General features: G+C 39.5%; 2 protein-coding genes across 9 annotated transcripts in view; one reads left to right on the plus strand and one right to left on the minus strand.

The window, feature by feature from the left end:
- The window catches only part of CBR4 (carbonyl reductase 4), a 138605-nt gene that overhangs the window by 75716 nt on the left and 46823 nt on the right, over positions 1-16066 (plus strand). The gene's annotated exons all lie outside the window — the stretch shown is intronic.
- PALLD (palladin, cytoskeletal associated protein) overlaps positions 1807-16066 on the minus strand; it is a 406810-nt gene continuing 392550 nt past the window's right edge. For 6 of the 7 annotated variants that reach the window (XM_025921710.2, XM_086703911.1, XM_086703908.1 and 3 more), the window contains 6 exons: positions 13884-13978; positions 11861-11993; positions 8740-8947; positions 5778-5943; positions 5116-5249; positions 1807-3985 (listed from right to left, as the gene is read on the minus strand). In XM_025921710.2, coding sequence (XP_025777495.2) covers positions 3813-3985; positions 5116-5249; positions 5778-5943; positions 8740-8947; positions 11861-11993; positions 13884-13978 — 909 coding nt within the window. In that variant the 3' untranslated portion in view covers positions 1807-3812. Of the gene's footprint in view, positions 3986-4909; positions 4956-5115; positions 5250-5777; positions 5944-8739; positions 8948-11860; positions 11994-13883; positions 13979-16066 lie in introns of all 7 variants that reach the window. The other variant, XM_086703909.1, reaches the window with a different exon arrangement.

Here is a 16066-nt window from a genome sequence, read left to right on the forward strand (position 1 = left end):
GCGGAGTGTGAAGATAGTGCCTGCTGGCCTAGATGTGTATTTAATTACAAGCCTCCCCTCAGGGCACAGCTATGATGACAAGCTAATTGTCCTCTCTTTCACAGAGAGACTGGCAGTGCTTTTCAGTCTGCTGTCTCTATGCTGTATCTTGTGGGAGGGATAGCTGGTTACGAATTTCCTTCATTACAGCCTTATGGGGCTCCTGAATGTAAATCCTATTGGCCACCAGAGACAGGCTGTTGAGGGGTGTCCTCTGGGCAGCAGCTGCAAAAACCAGGGCATCAGACATGTGCCCAAGCTCCTTTGGGGGCGATACCAGCAATCTAGAGTGAAGCAGCGGGAGAGTGGGAAGTGATTGGCCTTGCCTTGGAGGTCGTCTCTGGAGAGGATTATAGTTGGCTCTTAGGTGTGTGTGTCAGAAGCCTGCCCCTCTGGCTGCAGCTATGACGATAAGCAATAGTCGTCTCTAGCAGAGAGACTGTTTCATTCTGTCTCTGCTCAGCCCTCAGGCAGTAGGTGGTTGAGAACGGTTTCCCTGTTATAGTCCCATGGGATCTGCTTCCGCTAGCCACCACAGCCAGGCAATCAAGGGGTGTTTCCTGGGTGGCAGCAGCAAAAATCAGGGTGCCAGGCATTTGCATAAACTCTTCCTGGGAATACTGGCGACCTAGAGTGAGGCAGGGGGTGAGCAGACAGATGGTACCTACCAGCCTCAGTCTTTGGAGATTATTTCAGTGGGCCCCTAGATGTTTGTTAAATCAGGTGTCCACCCCTCATGCTGAAGTTTTAAGGTGAGCAAATAGGCTTCTTTCACAGAAAGACTGGGCACTTTTCAGCGGGCGGCCTCTGCACTGGTCTCTAGTGTGGGCAACCCCATGGGAGCCTTTTAACAAGTGTTTGGCAGATTGCTATAGCCTTATGGGTCTTGTGGATGTTAAGTCCCGTTGGCTTGTGAAACTAGGTGTTTTGGGGGTTGTCTCTCAGGTGCTGGTCTTAAAAGTTAGGGTGCTCCTGTGGGTTCAGATCCTTTGATCCTTGAAGCGCGATTTTGAGCTCCCTCCTGATTGTAGGCTGCCGCACCAGGGGTGGGGTTTATGGCAAGATTGTTTCATCCTCTTCTATTTGTTTTGCTGTGGGTTGTCTCTTGTTTGCCTGATGTGTAGCAGTGATTCGGCTAGTTTTTCAATTTTAGAGGAAATTTTTATATAAACTGGTGTGGTAGGCAGAATTCTAAGATGGCTCTCAATGTCACCACCTCCTGGTGTATATACACCTTCTCTCAGTTATCCAATCAAACACAGATTGAGGTGTTGCTTTGAAAAGATTTTGCATATGTAATTAGATAAAAAAACCAGGTGATTATCAGGAAAGAGAGGTATTCACTTGGTTTTGATTTGATCAGGTGACCCCTTAGAAGGGGCTGGGCTCCTTACAAGATCAAGGCGTGGGATGGATCTGTCCTGAGGGAGAGTCTGTTTGCTGGTTTTGAAAATGGAGGAGACCACATGGCAAGGAATGCAGGTGGCCTGTAGGAGTGGGGAGCGGCTCCTAGCTGACAGATTACGTTGAGACCTCTGTCCTGCAACTGCAAAGAAACGAGCTTGGGAGAGCTCTAGATGAGAATGTAGTCCCATGGATGTGTTGATAGAAGTTAGCCTTCTAGAACTCTGAGCACAGAACCCAGCTCTTCTGACCTATAGAACTGTGAGCTAATAAACGTTATTTTAAGCTTCTAAGTTTGTACTAATTACAGCCCCAATAGAAAACTACACCAATGGAATATTTTGCTTCACAAAATTGCAACTATTATTTGTTAAATATTTATTGATGTTAAATCCACATTACACCAGCACAACAATCCAAAGTAGTATGATAGTACTTTTTTTATAAATACAACATAAAAGGTGGCAAATAATGCTACTTAACCCCAAACCCAGCAAATTAGCAAACAGTCACATTCAGAAAAATTTGGCAAGTAAGATAATGACGTAAGTCATAATTCTACAATATAGATAGGTCCATGAAAGACTTTGTATGGTATCTTAAATTCCATATTAGCAATGCATATTAAGTGTGGTCAAAGAAACTTGCACCACTCTGCAAAGAACATCTGCCACCCAGTGATTAAGCCTATGAATCATTTAAAACTTGGTTGGTTGGTGTTCTTAAAAAGTAGAAAGCTGTACATGTGAAGCAGTAATATGAAATATATGGGGTGGTACACAGATATAAAATTATTTTAAAAAATACTACGTATTGAATTAACTGAGCTAAGACAGTTCAACGTTTTTATTATAAATAATGAAAGATATATGTGTTTTGCATAAGGAATACAGTGTTTTCTTTTCATAGCAAAGTACCATTAAAACCTCATGTCTTATAATACCATAATATCCGGCCAAATTGTTTTTTCTCCTTTCTAAAGTTTATTGGTTCCGACTTAAAGCCATCAAGTCTGGTCAGAATCCTCTCAATCTAGCTGTTGCAAGGATCAATATGCATTCAAAAAGCAGTCTGTCTTTGCAGAGATGCCTTTACAAACTACCCAGAACCCAGCACCTTAAGGCAAGGTTTCATGGCAGCGTGGAAGTGAACCAATGTTTTTCACTCACCATATTGGTGTCATTGGGAAAAAAAATAGATTATGGCACAAACCTGTTTTTGTCTCTCCCAAGAATCCATTTCCCTCGAGTAGACTAGCTCCCACAGGCAGTTTCTCTTTGATGCCAATCTTGCAGTCTCGGCCCATTTTCCACTTGCTCAACACATCTAACCTCTTCAGCTACTACACAGACTTCAGACACACTGAAACTTCCATAGCACATGTGCTCCAATCTCCCAGCTGCCCCTAGATCCCCTGACTTTTGAGTGGCAGTGTTTTTCCACCTATACTTTAATTTTGAGGAAAACCAAAAAAAAGCCTGGCCTCTATCATGTCTCCCGCCCATCGACTTTTATCTCCATGAATACAACGTAAGTGTGCCGGTAGCATTTTCCTTCATTCTTCCTACTCCTTCCAGGCCCGTCTTTCCTCTGAATACTATATGCCTTGGCCATTTGGGTGAGTGGGGGTGTCTTTCGTGGAATGGACTGTAATATAGTTCTGCTTTATTCAGGATACTTTATATTATTTATATTTAAATTAGCCTTTTAATATGGTCTGTAAGTAAGCTTCCTACCAAGGTAGCATGAGAAGAAAATACTACACATAAAGAAAAAGAAAGTTAAGAACTAAGGTATCAACCTTATTAAGATTTAAGGCAAGTAATTCCTTCCTTATGATTTAATATAAAACAATTTGCAAAGACAAGGCATTTACTTGGATTTGTCATTTCCTCTTCCTTTTCATCCCCACATATTGCACTTGGTTCACTGTAGCTGTCTGAATACGCTGCCCATTTCGAGTCATTTTAGTATTAACTTGTACAACTGCCTCGTGTTAAGCATTCCACACTGTCATGCTATGTAGCACCTATAGCTAGTGTTTAAAGGCACGTCTGAAAATACAAATTCTGGTTACTTTTGAACAGTGGATTTCCATTAGCATTTGGCATTTCAGATCGCTTTCATCACAGAAATTCCAAAAGTTTTAAATTGGATGATGAATGTGAATTTTCTGTGCAATGTGTACATTTCTATTAGCATCACCTACTTAAACTCTAAATTTGGTATATCAAGTAAGAAAAATATTATTTTGGTGTTTATTTCTTACAGTCAAAGGTATGTTTTTGCCCTTTATGTAATGTGACAAAGGAGTATGTTGGTCAAGGCAATGGTTGTTTCAGTGTCTCAGCTTTAACAAGAATGTTGGATTACAGGTCCTCACTTTCCACCAAGCCAGTGTTCAGTGTCAGGTGAGACGGGCTGGCTTCAGGTTGGAAGGCTGCTTTAATGTCCAGTCCCTGGTCCGAAAGCGCTGCATAGCGACTGGCTGAGGGCCGTACTTTTTTTGGCTTGGTGCTCTGTGGCTGCTGATGCCACTGGGCTACAATAAAAAAGGAAAAAGGAAAAATAACATTTTTAAAATAAACAAGATGTAATTGGAAAGCACTTAAATGTTTCAAGTAAATACAGTATGTCTTTATATATGTACCAGACACACGTTCTTTGTCATGGTAGAAATCCTAAAATTTAAGCACAGTTTTGCATTTTCCTCATATGCTGCAGATTTACTGCAGGGTAGTGGGACTATAATAGCTACACAGTAGTTTGGTGTAGTTTGTTTTAAATACTTACTGCAGCACAGGAAATCTTTCGAAATAGTCACTCAGATTCCTAATTCTCAACTCTTTCCCTCTTAAAAAAATCTTCAAAGCTCAAAATGTATAAATGCTATAATAATTACAATAGGTGTATTCTGGATGGATGTTTTTAACACTAATCAATTGAAAAAAACTGGGCAGTAGGGAAGGTTGAGGTCACTCAACCTTGAAGAACCTCACAAAGTTACTTCCTATTCAAGAAGAGGTAAAGTTTGAAAATCAGTTCTTAATTTTTTCTAGTAGTTTTCTTTACGTCAATAGATCGCATAATGCTATTGTACTAGTCCGTGAATAACTCAGGATGCGTGTACACAAATATTCATACACAAACACAAACCTATTGCTAAGCTGCTTAATGTATATTAAGGAGGAAAGCGCTAAGCCACAAGAAGTATGCATTCCAGGATCAATGGTACACACATTTAGAGTGCATGAAGACACTGTGATAGGATTATAATACAGGAAGAAATGTTAAGAGGTAGTCATTTGCAGAACACAGTAACAAGAAAATGTGAACAACATGGTTATGTCTTTGCCTACTGTTAATTCCTAAGGATGCTTGAGTAAGGAAGCCAACAACTGACTAGCCAAAGTCAGAGAAATAAACATGCATATTTGGCTACTAATGCAAAGTTCCTGAATGATACTTGGGTATTTGTTCTCCTGGTGTAGTTCACTATTAATGTTGAGAAACTATAAATAGAAAGAGAAAGAGCAGTATGAAATTTTTGGCAAATAAAATGCTAGAGTTGTTTATAAGCTTATATAAAAGTCATGTGATTTGCTGTCCCGATGTCTAATTTTTCATGATTTAACGAATAAATGCAATGAGATGAGATGAAGCGGCACTCACTGTAAACGTCCAGCCTGGCAGTACAGGACACAATCCCTGCTTCATTCTTGGCTGACACTGTATACCACCCAGCATCTTCTTTTGTGGCTCCCTGAATGAGCAGGCAGATGTAGCCATGATTATCCTGGTGCATGCTGGAGAAATGGATAAAGTCATTAGCGTTCTAAATTTTTAAAGAGTGGCTTTGGACACGAAGCATCATTTTTAATTAGATCATTAGAAACAGAATTGTGCAAGTAGCGGATAATAGGGTCATACTTATTCTGGAAAGGCTGCTAGCCCCATTAAAGTTAATGGGAGAGAAGAGCAGACATCAAGAGGTTGAATAAATGTGCGCACTTAATTTCTAGTCGAGGATTGCCTTTACAAAGCCCACTGAATAGTTTCTGTATCGCCACTGAAGCGAATGAATTCATCTTTTGTTTTAGACATAACACTCAAAAATCACGATGAAATTAAGTTAGAATGTGCCTCATCACATGCCATTAGGGCTTCCTTCCAAAAGCTTAATCATACATTAGGGTGAAGAGTGATTTTTGTCTTTGATATCATTAATAGCATGACTCTTACACAGATTTATGTGCTATATAAAGTGCATCTTTATATATCCTTAGGGCCTATTGAGCAGGTGTGGATTAAGTTAAGTCATCGTGTATTCTCACCTTACTCGGTCAGTGCTGTGAGTGAGTGACTCATTTTCTTTCTTCCAAAATATCTGAGGCGGTGGCATGCCCGAAACACGGCATTCCAGTCGCACGGGGTACCCATCCGCAACTCCTGTGTTTTGCAGCTTCTCGAGAAACACAGGGGGTTTGTGTGCCTCTTTAGCTAAGGAAACATGAGATGCATGATGTATCAGTGATATACAAAAGTGGCACTATAAAGAATCCAGAAGCTTTTAGAAATATCGCTTAAACAGACCTTTTATTTTATGGTACCATTTTTCACTTCAGGTGGTTAGGATGCTAGTCCTCTCTCCAAATTATTCTTTTACCAAGAAAGGTTCCTATGCTTCATTCCACTCATTTATTTCCTCAATTAATTCAAGTCTGACAGGCCCACACAGTCCACTGGCCATCTGGTCCACAGAATGCCTGTCTGACAGGCTGCATGACACTCCTAAGTCATTGCTAGCATCTGGGATGGCTTCACTACTAATTATGTCACCAAGCACTCGCAGCCTTTACCAACCACTGCCACCTAGTGACTCTGAGGAGAACAAGTCTTTCTAGGAATTTGATCCACTCAGATTCCCTTCCTGCAATCTGAAATGTCTGCTATGAAGATTTGTTAAGTCTTGGCTTAAATGAGACATACCATAGAATTTAAAGGGGAAAAAGTGGGGGACACATCTTTATCTAAATTTGGCAGCTTTAAATTGTTATGTATAAACTAGGAATATACATCTTCCAAATTATAAACTCCGGTTTGTATTCTCTGAAGAAAGCTATAAAAAGACAACTTTATTATTACCTTGAAGGAAGGAAGCCATAAGAGACAACTTTATGACTTAAACTGAAAAAGTTAGAACTATTTGTTAATAACACTCTGAGTATTACTATCCAATGGGAAATTGTTTTCTTAGATCTGAGGTGTAAACAATTTCAGAAAAAGAATAAAGTTTAATTATTTTCTTCTGAGCTCCCAATAATGAACTTGAGGATGCATGTTTTTATCAACCACCCTCTCCTTTGGGATGACAAATATGTCAAGGCAAAACAGCTAGGGAAGAAACAGGTGAAGAGAATAAAAATTCTACCTGAAAATTTCAAATACCTAAGACTCTCTAAGACCTTGAATGATGTAGAGGATTATACTTTTATTTCATTAACCGTATTTCATATGGTTTCCTGCCCTAGGCTGTTTGAGGGAAAGTGGGACCAGACCTCACTCAATATTCTTTTTCTGGATCCCAGTTTGAAAAGAGCATACAAGGCATAAAATGAACCTTAATGTCAAAGCCACTCTCCAGTAGGAAGAACATCCACCATTTGGGAGCATTGCTACACAGGGAACTGATGATACAGAGCTTTGCATGATTTAATCCTTATAAAATGACATAATCCTTGGGGCGCCTGGGTGGCTCAGGTGGTTGGGCATCCAACTTCAGCTCAGGTCATGATCTTGCGGCTTGTGGGTTCGTGCCCTGCGTTGGGCTCTGTGCTGACAGCTGGGAGCCTGGAGCCTGCTTCTGATTCTGTGTCTCCCTATCTGTCTGCTCCTCTCCATTTCACGCTCTCTCTTCTCTCGAAAATAAACATTTAAAATGACATAATCCTTATAAAAGTTCTGTGAGGCATTATGGTCCCTATTTTACACATGGGGGAATTGGGTTGCAGAGATGTTATGTATGTGTCAAAGGACATAGCCAGCGGACGAGAGTGGGGATTAGAACTGAGATCTGACGCCAAAGACATGACACCTGTAATCGCTGTGCACTGCCACCTTTCTAATGCAAGTGCTGACCAGGCACACCAGGATGCCTGTGTCTTTCAGACCTTCAAGTCTCATCCTGAGGACAGATATGACCCAAGGGAACATTAAACAGGAGAATGCTGAACAGTTTTGGTTGGAGGAGGGATGGTTAGAGGAATGGATGAAACTGATCCTAGTTGTGTAGGAATATCAAATACTTGATGTAAAATTTAAAAGCACAGTTAAGACCTACTACAACAGCCCAGGTATTTATGATTTTTGTGTGTGAAAAATGTCCTGGTGCCTTAATTAGCATCATTATCCAGGATTTTAGCCACGACCTCCTGGGCTTTATTCTCATTGCTATTTTATTTCTTGAAAGAGAAATAAAGACTCATCATGTGGGGAAGAGCACTAGGAGTCAACAGACTATGGGAATCTGGCCCTCAGTTTATTAAATAGGACCCTGGGAGAGTCGCTTACACTCCTTCATTTCTACACCTGTAAAATGAGGAAGAAAATTTGCTCTAATTATCTCTTAGGGCTTTTATGAGGACCAGGTGATACAGTGGTTAGGAAGCACCTTGCAAATAGGGATATGAGAAATAAACACTGTTTCTTTTTTAAAAGAGAACAGATAATAGATGCTCAACTCTTAAGGATACTATAAACCTTCCTTATCTAAGGGTAAAACTTTATATAACATTATGTACTTTTACAAAATTTAATAGTATGTGATTCATTAAAAAGCAAATTTGAATATGACTGTGACACTAGGGGTAAATGATAATGTTTAGAAGTTTTGAATTTTGAAGCCAGTGCCTCTTTAAAAACTGGGTAGCACTGTATGCATCAGCCAAATCCTATATGTAAGTTTGGTTCTGGAATCCATGATGCCATTGCTCCTCTATGGAACACTGGAGGCCAACTCACACATGAGAAACAGAATGACCAGAACAGCTGCTAAATTCCTCCTCTCTCTTGGCCAGGCTAATGGGAGAAGGGAAAGATAAATAATAATGGCTACACTGAAAACAATTTATGTTTCTGATTTGGTAAGTCTTGTGTCCTAGTTGGCTACTTTGATGATACACTCTATTTTTTTCAGCAGTTTTATGTGTTCTCCATACTGGTTAATAATGCAGGATCAATTTACATTTTTACAGCCGATACTCATTCTGAGAGAAAAAAATTCACAGACTTGCTTACCAGCAACCACAAGCTCCAGGCTGAATGAGTTTTGTCCTGCTCGATTAGTGGCTATACATGTGTAGATGCCAGCATCTCGTGACGTGACTGGCTCTATGATCAGAGAGTGCACCCCGTTCTCACGCACGAGCATCTTGTGAGCGCTGTCGGGGCGTATAGGTTTTCCATCTAGTTGCCAGCTTAGATCTGGGGTTGGTAACCCACTGACCTAAACCAGAAAGGAGCATATAAATTTCTCTAATACTGAAACAATGAAATCGTTAATAGCTGGGAAACCACCATGATTCCTCCTCTGGTACTATAAGGATGGGTTTTAGTGTCGGCTCACGTTACTCTTTTGCTTAAACCTTTCAATGGCTTACTGAGCAGTCATGGACTCCCTTCTAAACATCTCTTGTATCTCTTAGATCTCTTATAATATCTTAGATCTCTTAGATTTCCTAGAGAAAAGGAAAACAGGGGACTTAAAAAAATTTGTTGTCTTACCTCACCACGGTTATGAAGATTACTGGGATCAGGGCGCTGAGCTCTTTGGAAAAAGGTGTCCAACCACAATAACACACTCAGCTGGCATTTATACACTATAAAGCTTATTATCAAAGGGTTGCCATAGCTATGGAGACATCAGTTAATGCATCCATCAGCACACAGAGCTATTATTATTTTATCATCTTTGAAATTAAGTAACAAGAGCAATATGAAATTACCCAGAAAGCCATCTCAACAAATTAGCATCACAATGGAAACATAAAATCCTGAGAGCATGACAGTTGTGTTGACCAGAGACCAGATAAAAGCACATTTAATTGCTAATAACACATTGTGCTGTGAAGGGGTAGGGATGGTTGCCATCTGTCAGCTCTTTATAGTTTTGCCCTTGATTGTCCAAGGGAAGAAAAGCACCATTAAGGAAGGCTTTTTTTTTTCCCACCCCCACCCCAGATTTACTAGTGGGAAATTGCATACAAAAAGATATCATTTGGACTGTAAAATAATTCTTTTGAAAAACCAGCTCTGCCAAGTTCCATTCTTGCTGCGTGATACTCTCCTTTAAAAGAGTATCTATAAGATACCCATCTCTGCACATATAGCAAAGTTCTCGAGAATTTAAGGGAAAAAAGGAAACTGAAATTACTGGCTAAAAGGATGAAGACAGTTTGGAAACAAACAGCAGTAGTTAGCTTGGCTTCGGAGAGGGCAGGCTCTCCGTTCTCCATCTGGGCACCTGCTCTCCCTCAGCTCTCCACATACACTGCTTTACCTGTTTGGAGGTCACTAGAGGTGGGAGGAGGAGGAGGAGGAGGAGGAGGAGGAGGAGGAGGAGGAGGAGGAGGGAGTGGACACTCCTGGTCAGGCTCCAGGCCTTTCCCAAGGTTAGAAATAAGGTGGCACTGCTCACTGCCACCTTGCTAGGTTAGATCCTGACTGAGGTCATGGTATGTTTAGTAGGAGAGTCCTTCAAAGTAACTGTGCACTCTCAAACCACTGATCCACGTGCATCTCTGCCAGTACAGACCTAATCACGTTAAAGGCAAAGGGAAAATGCCCACTTCTTCTACCCCTATTCTAATTCCAGCTTTTCTGGTTGTGTAAAGAAGGCCTGATTTCAGAAATTTAAGGTCATTATAAGCAGGTCATAATTTTGAACAGATACATGCTCTGAGCTGATATGGGGATGGGAGGAGGGAGATGAGCAAATTTGTTACTAGAGGGATTGGATTAGTCATTTTCCTTTAGCACTTAGTACCAGGTCAATGGTAGTTAGTGTCTAGGAATGCACCTAATGGGTTAAAAGCAGGGGAGTGGAGGGGCGCCTGGGTGGCGCAGTCGGTTAAGCGTCCGACTTCAGCCAGGTCACGATCTCGCGGTCCGTGAGTTGGAGCCCCGCGTCAGGCTCTGGGCTGATGGCTCAGAGCCTGGAGCCTGTTTCCGATTCTGTGTCTCCCTCTCTCTCTGCCCTTCCCCTGTTCATGCTCTGTCTCTCTCTGTCCCAAAAATAAATAAACGTTGAAAAAAAAATTTTTTTTTTAAAAAAAAGCAGGGGAGTGGTGCTTTTTTGGGGGTAAATCTATCTGTTGCTTTAGTGATATAAGGCTTACTTTGATTTTTTTCTTCTTAAAGCTTACATATACTGATAATTTTTTTCTTAAAAAAATGTAGATTTTTTTAGACCTTTTTACACATGAAGTAATAATCCCTTGGTATCATCTAATAACTAAAATAAAATTTACTCTGTTAAATGTCATCTTACAGGTAGTCTATATGAATTAATTATAGACCAAAAATATACATATAAATACACAGATGCTGAAACTCAACTTTTGTACTTATACTGTAGAGAGAATTATGTTGGAAAATAAAATACTTCTGAAGAGTACTTTTTAAAACACATTTCTATAAACCTAGATTTAATACTCAAGTACCTTACATTTGTGTTCTGCAATCCCAGACAGAACCAGCAGAGGGACCCCAAATAATTTTTAAAAACCTTTTCCGTATTTAAGAGCTAAAACTTATAATAAATAATGGGGCAAAAAACCAAAACAATCATAAAAAATTTCAGAGCAGTGGTAATTAAACATTTCTGGCCTTGAGCTCCTTTGAGAAACTGGTGAAAGCTATATCATATACATAATTTTGTATGCAATTTCAAAACTCACACACCTAATGAAAGCTGCCTCCCCAAGGACCCTGGGTTAAGAAGCCTTGCTGTAAAAAGGGTGAGAGAAGGATGTCACTCTAACCTTGGAAATGGGAGGAATAAAAGAGTAAATACATGACTACAAAATTTATATGAAAAAAGAATGAAGATAAATTATTAGGACATGTAACAGATTTAACACATTTACTACTTCAACAAAATTGGAAACTTAAAGGGAAAAAACCTCCCAGTGACTTTGTTTTAGAGTTCTAAAGAAAGAAAACATTTAGTAAAAATTTAAAAGAATGACAAAACAATATATAAACATCTAGTATATTTCATTTTTTTCCCTGATGTATGCTGGAAAACATTTTAAAGATGTATGTATACCTTACATAATTTCCCTAAAAGGAATTCAAGAGTAATGTCAGTGAGGGGAGAAGGGAAGCCAGAGATTTGCAGGCAATAACCAGCTCTTACTTTACAATCCATTCTGCAGAGTTTTCCTTCTTGAACAGTTAGGTCTCCAGGAGCCTGTAAGAAGTGAGGTCTGAAGAATCGCTCCTGAATTGGTTCGTTTTCATCTCCACTGTCCCTTGATCTAGAACGAGGCCTTAGCACAAGACAGATAATAAACAGATAGAAAGATGAAAGGAAAGGAAGAAAACAAAGAGGGAGGGGGAGGGGAAGATAGAAGTTATTTTCAGACTCTCAGTCATTTATTTTTTTAATAATATGTGGAGCAATAATATAATTTCCTTACCTGATTCTTACTCCTACAGTTTACACATAAAGTCAAAAAAGCAAAACCTTGTTCATTTCCAAGTTTATTAGAAATTTAATAGTCTGCTACTTTCTGGTGTTAAATAACTCTGCTATCCTAATTCTTAGAACTAATATGAATAATAAAAGGGGAAATGGGAAAAAATGAAGTACTCTATATTAACCTATTTTTTTCCTAAATACTTTCGAAAGCTATATGAGAAGTAGCAACAACTGCTGCTCATTTTTTGCCAAATCTTTTTCAGTAGTAATTACAACTTCCCACTATGATTTTAAATTTATAGGAAATTAACATTTCTTATTATTTTGTAAGAATTTCAGATCTTTCCAATCAAAATTCCTTTTCATATTAACCAGGAAAACAAATTATATATTTTTTAGCTTTAAAATAAAATTGTGCAAATCTTCCAGATTTTGTGTACCTCTCTCACTTTTAAGTATGTTGCTAGAGGCACCTTTAAGAGCAATAAAATTTAAAGTAATTGCAGGGAAGATGTAAGAAAGGAATAAGATTGTCACTAATCACTAGAAGTTTAAAAATATTTAACCAGAAAAAGCAGAACAAATGCAAGAGCGGTATAATTAATAGGTCAGTAATTCCCAGTTTTAGGTAGTTTCCTCTTCTCTAACTACAGGTCTAATTTATGAACAAAATGCTTTCCTAGGAGACACTGGCACATGGACAGTCTTAAATGTATTGAAGACACAAGCGAAGCAGAAGAAAAAAAAATGCAAGAGCATGGATGTGGTACTATGTTGTGTTTACGTTCACACATACAGGCACAGGTTCCTGTGAACAGACACTGTCACAAACAAGTTAGAATTAAACCCCCGTGTGTTTCAGAGCCAGAATTGTCTTCCAAATTGTTGAACAAAGGACTCTGTGCATCCAATCACGAGGAGGTGCAGAAACACCACTTGTTTGGTGCTTACCTTCTGTGAGCCTAACTTAGTATGCATTCTCTTCACCAAAAGTGTTTGCATCTGTGGCCTGTAGTTTACTGTCTGGGCTATTTGAGCATACTGTGTAAAATGCCTAAATAGGAACCCAAGATGACAGGCTGGTTGACTTACCATATTCTTTTTTTAAGTGCAATATCCTTTCCTTGTCTCTGCCTACTGTTACTCCATCAACATCCTTGCACAAACTCAGGGTTAACTAGGACTAGAAAGCACACTCTATTGTTAGCAAGTATCTGTTGAGCATTTAAAATAGGACACACCTTGCCTACAAAACTGTCATCTAAAATAAACTCTTTAGAAGTGACTGAAATGTGAACATTAGGAAACTAGCTGATTTTAAGAAATCTAGTGGCAATAATTTGTAATGGGCAGTCTAGACAGCTGTTGGTTGGAGAAGTTTGGTTTTGAATATCTGTGTATCGTTTACTGGTATTTTCACATTAATGTGCTGCCATTTAAAGGTGTTGAGTCTTGATATCTTCATACATAAATTGGGCCCCAATTAACAAATTAGTGATAGTATATCTAACTGGGCTTAGCGACATTGGCAACCGTTTGTTCCTTTCCCGTTTCTGAATTGCAGACAAGAATAATCAGGGAGCCGTACAATGTATCATTTTAAGATTGTATTCACTTTCTTCTGTCTTGCAACTGTGTTCACTTTTGGGGTCATATCACGGTTCTAGTAGTGTTGAATTTATAGTAATAACTGAAATGAAACCGTAGTAACACCTATGAGAAGCAACGTGTGAAATACCTTCTGACATGAGGATGGCCTGAGGGAGAGCGGGGACTGCGACCTCTTTGGTTTACAGCCTGTACCATTAGCCGTCCCGTACAACTGATGCGGCCCTGTCAGAGACATCAGGAAAAGAAATGATTTGCAAGCAAAACAACTAACCTTCAAGCACCACCGTGTTTACTGTCCTATTCTCCATAAGACATTATTTCTTAACCAATAAATAGACCATATTAGTAACGACACCAATCCCTCTCAGAAATGTACTTTCCCTGAGTTAAACTCCTCAGTGCACTCTGTATTTAAGGAACTCAGTGACTAGGTCTGACTTAGGACTCTTAAAAAAGCTTTACTGTTTTATCTGGAATGGTCTTTAAATGACAATCCTTCACAAATTCATTGTAATCTGCTATGGTCTCCCTAAGACACAATGTTGGATTGTGAACTATGGCAGGGGGACATTACTCTCTTGCGATAATTCCATTTTCATGGTCAAATATCTATTGGTTGTAGCTAATTCTGAAATCAAACGAGATGATTTTAGTTTTCTAACATATCTTTTTAGTAATATATTTTTTAAATGTGAGTAGTGTTTCTTCCAAAAACCATACATTAAAGAGATGCCAGCATGATAAAATGAACATTATGTGAGAATACACATGGGGGTGTCAAGGAGAGTATAATGACCCATACATAGGTCATCATATTCGCATGACTTAAAAATCAGAAGCAGTTAAATATCTAAAATATGTGGGGGGGGGGGTCATATGATATGGGCCTATGTAATGAAAAGCCATATTTTCTCTCTCAAATTTTCTCTCTTAAAGTTGCTTGTCAAATTGAAAAATTGAAAAATTGATAAATGTTCTCCTAGGATAGACAAAAGTAATACTTAGAGGACTCAGATGATATGAATAAATCCCCACTGTTACTCTGGCTTTTTGGTTTAGCCCCTTCTTTTAATTTTTCCCCGATTACTAGCAGAGTGGCAAAATCAGTGATTTTCTTCTCTCATATCCTAGGAGAATGTGAGCAGTTGTACTTCTAAATTCTGATGATGGCCGGAAGGAAACGGCAAGAGAGGAAAAATGATAAGCAGATTATTAATGATCAGACTCAGTGATTTCTAGCTCATAGTGGATGAGCTGCCCTCATGTGCACTTAGAGTCAGAATTGACAAGTGAATCTCCTTTTCATTCCAAGTTGCCAGTACTGGCAGGTAACAGGAGCAAAGGTGTGCTGTATGCTTTGAGGAGCTGCTTTCTGAGTTCCAGCCGATGATGAACTACGTGAGGGGGGCACAGTGCTGGAGGGGACACACAGAAACCCCACAGCAGGACTCAGCGAAGGGCAGGAATCTAGTCAGCAGGGTTGTCAGGGTCTCCCCGCAGACTGGACTTCTCTGGGGCCTTGACCGCTCCGAAAAGGCAAAGACACTTAGTGCTGTAATACAGACAGGAGAAGAACCGGGGGCTATCAGATAGAAAGAGGTGGTCATAAAGAAAGAAAACTGAAGAAGTGTTATCCCACTAGATATGTAACTTACCCTGGCATTCACAGTACTTGCTACTGAGGTCATAGTTAAACATGGCCTTTCTTGAAAATTTCCAAGGAGACATGAAGTAGAACATTATGAGGGGGATTCTTTAAGAAAATTTCTTTTTAATGTTTGTTTGTTTGTTAGAGAGAGACGGAGCACAAGTGAGGGGCTGAGAGGGGGAGACATAGAATCCAAAGCAGACTCTGAGCTGTCAGCATAGAACCTGGCGCAGGGCTTGAATCCACGAATGGTGAGATCATGACCTGAGCTGAAGTCACACCCTTAACTCACTGAGCCACCGAGGCACCCCGAGAGGGATTATTTCTAATTTAGATTTGTTGCATCTGAAGTTCAGGTCAGTTCTCTCATGCTAATCTCTTGCCAAACCCTTGGGAGGCCCCCCTAAGCCAGCCTGAAATCTGAAAAATTAATTTTCTCTAACGCCTCTAAGTCTTATGCCTGCTACAGAAAATCTAGACATGACTTGTTTAGAAGACCCCCATTAAAATTATGCAATTGATGCATTGTAGTAACTGATTTAACAAGTGAACATGTAAGATCCATGGTTCTTTTGGAAGCCAAAGGCAAGGAATTTTATATTTTGTTTTATACAAATAGCTTCAAAATTGTACTGATATGGGATATGACTTCCTTAGTATTT

This window comes from Puma concolor, chromosome B1, assembly GCF_028749965.1.
Source record: "Puma concolor isolate L17-30 chromosome B1, mPumCon1.1.hap2, whole genome shotgun sequence".
NCBI lineage: Eukaryota > Metazoa > Chordata > Mammalia > Carnivora > Felidae > Puma > Puma concolor.